General features: G+C 49.6%; 1 protein-coding gene across 2 annotated transcripts in view; it reads left to right on the top strand.

Annotated features, from left to right (window-relative positions):
* Positions 1-7,153, top strand: part of Slc27a5 (solute carrier family 27 member 5) — a 13,894-nt gene extending 6,741 nt beyond the window's left edge. Inside the window, exons 4-10 of one of the 2 annotated variants that reach the window (XM_004647735.2) lie at positions 3,108-3,232; positions 4,481-4,675; positions 4,763-4,853; positions 5,790-5,988; positions 6,090-6,187; positions 6,617-6,747; positions 6,829-7,153. In XM_004647735.2, the coding sequence (XP_004647792.1) occupies positions 3,108-3,232; positions 4,481-4,675; positions 4,763-4,853; positions 5,790-5,988; positions 6,090-6,187; positions 6,617-6,747; positions 6,829-7,005 (1,016 nt within the window). In that variant the 3' untranslated portion in view covers positions 7,006-7,153. The remainder of the gene's footprint in view (positions 1-3,107; positions 3,233-4,480; positions 4,676-4,762; positions 4,854-5,789; positions 5,989-6,089; positions 6,188-6,616; positions 6,748-6,828) is intronic. The other variant, XM_023708012.1, reaches the window with a different exon arrangement.
* Positions 7,154-7,506: the final 353 nt, after the last annotated feature.

The raw sequence follows: 7,506 nt of genomic DNA, 5'->3' as shown, positions 1-7,506 counted from the left end.
AATTAGCTTTGTATGGCTCTGAGCCAATATCAGTGCAGGCCTCAATATATTCTTCCAGTGATGTAGCCTGTGCCTTGAAGGGGCGCAGAGCCTTCTGACAAAGCCAAAGTTTAGGGACCCGGGAGAGTTACCTCAGTAGAATAAGTGCTTGGCTGGCAAGGGCAGGGTCCTGAGTTCAATCCCCGTTACTGCAAAAAAAAAAAAAAAAAAAAAAAAGCCAAAGTTTGGAATAACTCCCTCAAGTCTGGTGCTCTCACTGTTTTGTGTATAGCCTCCCTTAATCGGGGGACAAAATCCACATATGGCTCCTTATTAGATTGGAGAACCTTAGCAAGTGATGTTCGAGTGTCCCCTGGCCTTGCCACCCTTTCCCATGAAAGCAACAAGTGCGAGTGTGCGCAACAGCCACCTCATCATATTGCAGCTGGGCTGGACACCCAGCCCGGCCCTGACCCCGTGAGCTGACCTGATTCAGCGTGAACTGGGGGATTCTGTCCCCTGTTAGCCCTCTCTGAAATATCTGCTTCATCTTTCCACCAAGTTCTAAACTGCAAATATTGGCTTGGCTCTAAAATCGTGTGGCACAAAACTTCCCAATCATGAGGAATTAATCTCTGTTCATTTGCTAATCCTTGTATTAACGCAATCACATAGGTCGATTGCATACCATAGGCCATGACAGCCTGCTTCAAATCTTCAGTACCCTTGAATGCCAGAGGTTGGGGTTCCCACTGCACATAGCCCTGGGGAAATTGAGCATTTGGGGGGTGGTGTTGGACCACCACAGGAAAATACCCAAAGGGGCAGGATAAGCCTCAGGGTCTCGCTGCTGCCTCCCTTGCAGATGAGCCTGAGCTATCACACTTCTGTACACTTTTATGGGGCCTTCCTTTTTCTCATATGGAGGAGCAGAAGGGTTAAAAGATGGTGGTAGGGGCTGATTTTTTGTGAACCGAGATGGAGAAAGTACAGGGCTAGACACCTTCATCTTTTCAATCAATTTAGAAAGCAATTGTGGGGCCAGCTAGATAGCTCAGGGAACTAAAGGGCCTGCTTAAGCAGGCAGAGCACAGCGGCCCATGATTCGATTCCCAGCGTTTTGTGCCAGCCCTGGTCCTGCCCCCGGGGCCTACTGAGACCGCAGTTGAGACCGCAATTGAGACTGGGCGTGGTGCGTGCCTGTAATCTCAGCACTTGGGAAGCTGAAAACAGGAGAATCACTGTGATCCAATCTATGCAGTGAGACCCTGTACACCCTGTCCTAAATTCATTAAAAAAAAAAAAGAAAGAAAGCAATTGTGATAACTGCCTTGCCTTGGCTTGCACCTCAAGTACCTCATTCATAGTTTCCTTTTGTTCTATATCCTCCAAATTCTTAGACTCTGAGGAGTTGGTTTGTAATGCCAAAAATGTCCTTTTAGAACCCAGTTTGTCAGAGTCATCCCCATTACAGAGCATTGAGAAATTTAAAGAACCAACACTCAGTATTCCGGGGAGGGCCTTCATGTAGGGAGTCTTGAGGGGGTGCAGCCTTACCATAATTATGTATCACAGAGGCCCCCTGCATTATTTTGGTCCTTTTTGCTATGCTAGCCTCTGTATTTGAAAGTGAGGAAGGCAGAGGTCTTAAAAAGGTCTCTTGTGTAGATTCATATTTGCGTGGAAGCTGCTCTTGAGGTTTAGCAGTGTCAACATCTGAGGCGACCTTTTCAAACATTTCTTAGACTCTGCTGAGTCAGATTGCAATGGCTCCAAAGCTAAGGGAATTATACTACGAAGAGCCCACACATGAAGAGGAATTGGTGCCCCATTTTGGTGAGCATGACGTAGTGTTCTCATAACTGGTTTCCAAACTTTTAAATTTAAATCAGCCTTTCTCTTACACTGAAACCAGTAACAATGCCTTTTTTTTTTTTTTTTTTTTTTGGGGAACCGGGCATTGAACTTAAACCCTTGCACTTGCCAAATAAGCACTTATTCTATTGAGCCATCTCCCTGGCCCCTACAATGCCTTTTTATAAGGGAAAATAATTCCTGGAAACTCTTTGACTTCACCTTTACACCTGCTCCTTTGAGTAACATCCGAATAAGATGGACATACTCATTCTCTACTGAGGTGGAGTTCCCCATTACTCTGAGCTTTTCCCGATGGTCTCGCCTGCTCTGGGCGTACGTTTCCCACGCGGTCAAGAAAACGTGATGAATATAGCTTCGGAGGTCTCCCTAAGATCAGTCTCTCTCCCAGTGAGCCCCGAGCCTCAGAGGCATCTCACATTTACTGAGGGCTCAAGGCAGGCTAAGGAAGGTGCATAATTAAGTGAACACAAAGTACTTTCTCTATTGACTTTCACCATTTGCCCAACTCTCTGTAGTCGCCCGTTGATGAAGCGTGGTGCAATGGCACAAACCTCCTGCATGTTCGTTGCACTCTCCTTGTTACAGGGGCCAAGAAAGTAATTACTGCCCTATAAAGCATTTACAGAGCTAGGCAGTTTCAAAAGAACAAAGGGTTTTTTTTTGTTGCTTTTTTGTTTTTGTTTTTCTGTATTTTAGGGAAGGGTCTACAGGGTGTTCAGGGCCTCACTACAAGATTGGACTCTAGTGATGTGCCCAGTTACAGCCTCCCAAGAGCTGGGATTACAGGTGTGCCACCACACCCAGTCTCAAGAACAAAGTTTTATAAAAGAACAATTTCTCTTGTACAGTTTTTCTCTTTCAAAAGTACTAGTAGCTTATTGGTATTTTGTGTACCCTTACCTAGCTTCAAAAATTGTTAATGTGTTGCTACTTTTATTTCCTGTGTATTGTCCACTTTTTTTTCTTTTTCTTTTTCTTTTTGAGACAGAGTTTCACTATGCATTTCAGACTAGCCTTGAACTTACTGTGTAGCCCAGGCTGGCCTTGAACTTTCATCTTCCTGCCTCAGCCTTTGAGTGCTGGGAGGACGGGCCTGGCCTGGCCCCATGTACTCTTAGGGGCAGTTATGGCTGGGAGATACAGATGAACTTGACAGCGTCCTGTGTCCCCAGACGTTATAATTAGGCAATCAAGGTGGCTTCCCACAGCAACTAGGAAGCATGCTTGAGTTCTACTCCTTTCACTCCCAGGAGCCACCTGTGTCCTAGCACCCAAGTTTTCTGTCTCCTGCTTCTGGGACGACTGTCGGCAGCACGGCGTGACTGTGATCCAGTACGTGGGCGAGGTTCTGCGATACCTGTGCAATGCTCCCCAGGTGAGGCGCTGAAGTTAGGGCTTCATGATGAACACTGAAGGCATGAAAACACAGAGGACACCCTGGGCTGGGTTCTCAGATAAAAAGCTCAGGTATGGGGTTACAAATACGGGGGTGTGGTTTAGTGACAGCTTTGTGCCTAGCCAGTGGGGACTCAATCAAAAGCCCCAGATAACAAGTTCCAGGAAAGTTCCCTTAAAGGGCTGCTTTTTCTTGGGGAGGGGAACCAGGGATTGAACTCAGGCCCTTGCACTTGCCAAGGAAGTGCTTATTCTACTGAGCCATCTCCCTGGCCCCTTAAAGGGCTGCTTTGATTAGGAATCTTGCTACCCTGAGCAGGTGACTTTACTCTTTGCAGCCTCAGAGTGCTCCTTTGATAAGAGTAGCTCCCACCTGGCCTGGCATGCCTGTCACACCAGCACTTTGAGGCAGGATTGCAAGTTTGAGTCCAGTCTGGCAATTTAGCAACTTGGTGGGACCTTGTCTCAAAATAGAAATGGGCTGGGGATGTAGCTCATTGTAAAAGCCCTATTTTTTTTTTTTTTTTTTGTTTTAAATGTACCCATTTTATTTTTTTTTTTGGCGGAACCGGGGATTGAACTCAGGCTCTTGCACTTGCCAGGGAATTGCTTATTCCACTGAGCCATCTCCCCAGCCAAAAAGCCCGTTTTAATCCCCAGTATAAAAAATGACCCCCATTTTTGTGAAAATAATAGGTGAAATATAGGGGATGTGGCTCAGGGTAGACTGACTAGTTGTGAGCAATTTCATTCTTCCAGACCTGTGAGATAGGATCCTTGGACAAAGTCCGCAGCTATCACTCCAGGTAAAGCTTTGAGGTAACCCCTCAGGAGAAGGCTCCATATAACTTGCCCAAAGTAAGACTCTGACATAATCCTCAAGCAGAGGCTTCAAGTCACTGCCCTCCTGCACTCCCAGGGGACCTCCAGGTAAAAGCCCCCAGCAGCTCTTTTACTCCCAAGTAAGATCCCTGATGCATCAGGTCTCCTAGGTAACCCTTAAGATAAGGCCCCAGTTAACTTTCTGCAGGTAAAGCTCTCGGTAACCTAGGAAGTTATCCTCCAGGTCAAGACTCCAGTAACTATACCACAGTTCTCCGGTAGGGCCCCTAGATCTGGTTCTCCTTCATCGGATGGGTCACTCCAAAGACTCTGAGATAGCCCCAGGTAAGGGGGCTCAGCATCCCCAAGGGGTCCTCCTCCTCTCTTTCTTGCGATGTTCTTACAGAAGCCAGAAGACAGGGCACACAAAGTCCGCTTGGCAATGGGCAACGGCCTCCGAAAAGACGTATGGGAAACCTTCCAGAAGCACTTTGGTCCCATTCAGATCTGGGAATTCTATGGTTCCACAGAGGGCAACTTGGGCTTAGTCAACTATCCAGGGCGCTGTGGGGCTGTGGGCAAGATGAGCTCGTTCCTACGGGTGAGTGGGTGGGGTGCCCAGTGTGTCAGTGGCCCTGGCTGTGGCTGTGCCCATGGGTCCTCTGCCAGCGCTCCCCCTCCCACCCAGGTGCTGTTTCCCTTTGAGCTTGTGCAGTTTGACATGGAGGCGGCAGAGCCTGTGAGAGATGAGCGTGGCTTATGTGTCCCTGTGGAGCAAGGTATGGGAGCCAAGGAACTTTCTCTGGGTGTAAGAGGGGCGGGTGCCCTCAACCTTCTTCGGGCTGGAACATGCTGCTCCAAAGCTGGAGTCCAGAGCCCATGGGGCGCACCCCTGATTGGGACCCTGGATCCCTGCCTGGTTGCCCTCCACTTGGGCTCAGCTCTTGGCCTCCTGGCCCTGCAGCCCCGCCCCAGTCTCCTGTTCTGGTCTGCAGGTCTCCAGGGTCTCTGAGTTCTCCCGAGCTGAGGGGTCGCGCTTTCATCAGCATCAGTCCCTTCTCTCCTGGGACTCTGGGCCTGGCCTGTCTTTCTTCCAGCCACCGTTTGCCCCTTGCCCATGCCTTAGGGCCCTTTTCCCGTTTCTCATGGGCTACCTAACCCTACTTTCTCCTTTCTGTCTCTGGTTTTCTGTGTCTCCGTATCCCTGTCTTTCAGGTTCTCTCTGTCCTGGTGTTCCAGAGTCTGTCGTTTTCATTTTCATTTATTTATTTATTTTTTGCAGTACCAGGGATTGAACTCAGGACCTTGCACTTGCCAGGCAGGTGCTTATGTGCTGAACTATACCCCTGGTGCTTTAAATGTTTTTAAAAACATCTTTTATTTACTCATGTGCTACAGAGTCTGTGCAGCTCAAGCTCTAATGACCCTTCTGTCTCAGCCCCCTTGGCTGTGGCTGTGTATAATAATCCAGCAATGGGATTATAGGCATGCACCACAATGCCCAGTTCCAGGGCTGGCATGGCATGTGGTACCAGGGATCAAACCTGGGTCCTTGTGCTTTCCAGGCAGGTGTTTAGACTGCCAAGCTATCTCCCTGGTCCCCAGAGTTTGTCTTTATGGTGCTTGTTGAAGTCCACTGTCTTGGAAACCTCCAGAGGAGCTGGTAGGCTGTTGGGGTTCCTGTTCATGATTTATACCCTCCTCCTCCTTCGCAGGGAAGCCAGGGCTCCTACTGACCAAGGTACTAAGACACTACCCTTTCATGGGCTACCGTGGTTCTCGAGAGCTATCCGAGCGGAAACTGGTACAGGCTGTGCAGCGTCCTGGAGATGTTTACTACAACACTGGGGATGTCCTGTCCATGGATCAAGAAGGCTTTTTCTACTTCCATGACCGCCTTGGGGACACCTTTCGGTCTGGTGGGGTTAGACCTGGGGACAGGCTGGGCTGGTGTGGGTGATGGGCACTGGATCCTCCAATGAGATGGGGTTCAAGCCCTGGCTCCAACCCCACAGATGGAAAGGTGAGAACGTGTCCACACGCGAGGTGGAGGGCGTGTTGTCACTGGTGGATTCCCTGCAGGAAGTGAATGTCTATGGTGTGTCAGTACCAGGTATGGAGGGACCACCTGACCTTAAACCTTGAAAGGAGCCAAGTGTGGTTGTGCATGCCTGAACCCCAACACCAGGAGGCTTAGTCAGGAGAACTTGAGGTCCCACTGAGTTTGGGCAACTTAGCAACTTAGTGAGACCCTGTCTCAGGATACAAGGGCAGGCAACGTAGCTTTTTTTTTTTTTGAGGAACCAGGGATTGAACTCAGGCCCTTGCACTTGCCAGGCAAGTGCCTACTCTGCTGAGCTATTTCCCCTGTGTATAGCTCTTGAAGGTCCTTATTTAATTCCCAGCACTGAAAAAAAAACAAACCCAACTAAACAAACCTCAGATAACTTTGGGGTGGAGGGGTGCTATTTTGATTTTACAGACAGGGGACCTGCTGGGGCAGAGATAGATGGGTCATCCAAGTGACCTGTGTGCTTCCCAGGGTGCGAGGGCAAAGTTGGCATGGCTGCTGTGAGGCTGGCCCCTGGCCAGACATTTGATGGGAAGAGACTGTACCAGCATGTACGTGCATGGCTGCCCACATATGCAGCCCCCCATTTCATCCGTGTCCAGGTGAGTCAGGGCAGGAGCAGCAGTTGGGGCAGGGTTCCTGGCTGTGGTCTACAGCCTCAGGTCATGGCCACTGCCCTATAGGACACCCTGGAGATCACAAGCACATTCAAGCCAGTCAAGACCCACTTGGTGCAAGAGGGCTTCGACGTGGGGGTCATCGCCGAGCCCCTGTTCATCCTGGACCACCAGGCCCAGACCTTCCAGCCCCTGACAGCAGACACCTATCAGGCTGTGTGTGAGGGAACCTGGAAGCTCTGACCATCCGGCCAGCCCACAGAATGCCTTAAGGGGTAGGGGCTGAGGCTGAGTTCCCAGGCCTCAGAGCGCTGTCATGATTCTAGATTTACAGGTTGGGAATAACACTGGCCCTGTAACCAGGCAAGAATAAACTCAAATGTGTGACAGGTCTGTGTGTGGGTGAAAAATGATAAAGCAGTGCCAGGTCTCATGGCAGGGACAGCAGATATCCAGGAAAATGGTCCTGTCTGGGTAAGGCCAAGTGTGTGGCAGGAATGAGAGAAGGGGGCACTACTGAGGCTGAGGTGGGGAGTCACCATGAGCTGGAGGCAAGGGAGCTATGAAGGGGGCTCAAGGCCAGCCTGAAGTGTGTAGCAAGACCTTGTTACAAAAAGGCAAAACAACAAACAACAAAAAAACCCAGCTGAGGGGCTGGGAGATGGCTCAGTAGAATAAGCGCTTGCCTGGCAAGCACAAGGGCCTGAGTTCAATCCCCGGTTACACCAAAAAAAAAAACAAAAA

Source organism: Octodon degus, unplaced genomic scaffold (genome assembly GCF_000260255.1).
Source record: "Octodon degus isolate 3935 unplaced genomic scaffold, OctDeg1.0 scaffold00322, whole genome shotgun sequence".
Classification (NCBI taxonomy): Eukaryota; Metazoa; Chordata; class Mammalia; order Rodentia; family Octodontidae; genus Octodon; species Octodon degus.
This window is presented reverse-complemented; position numbering and strand designations above follow the sequence as displayed.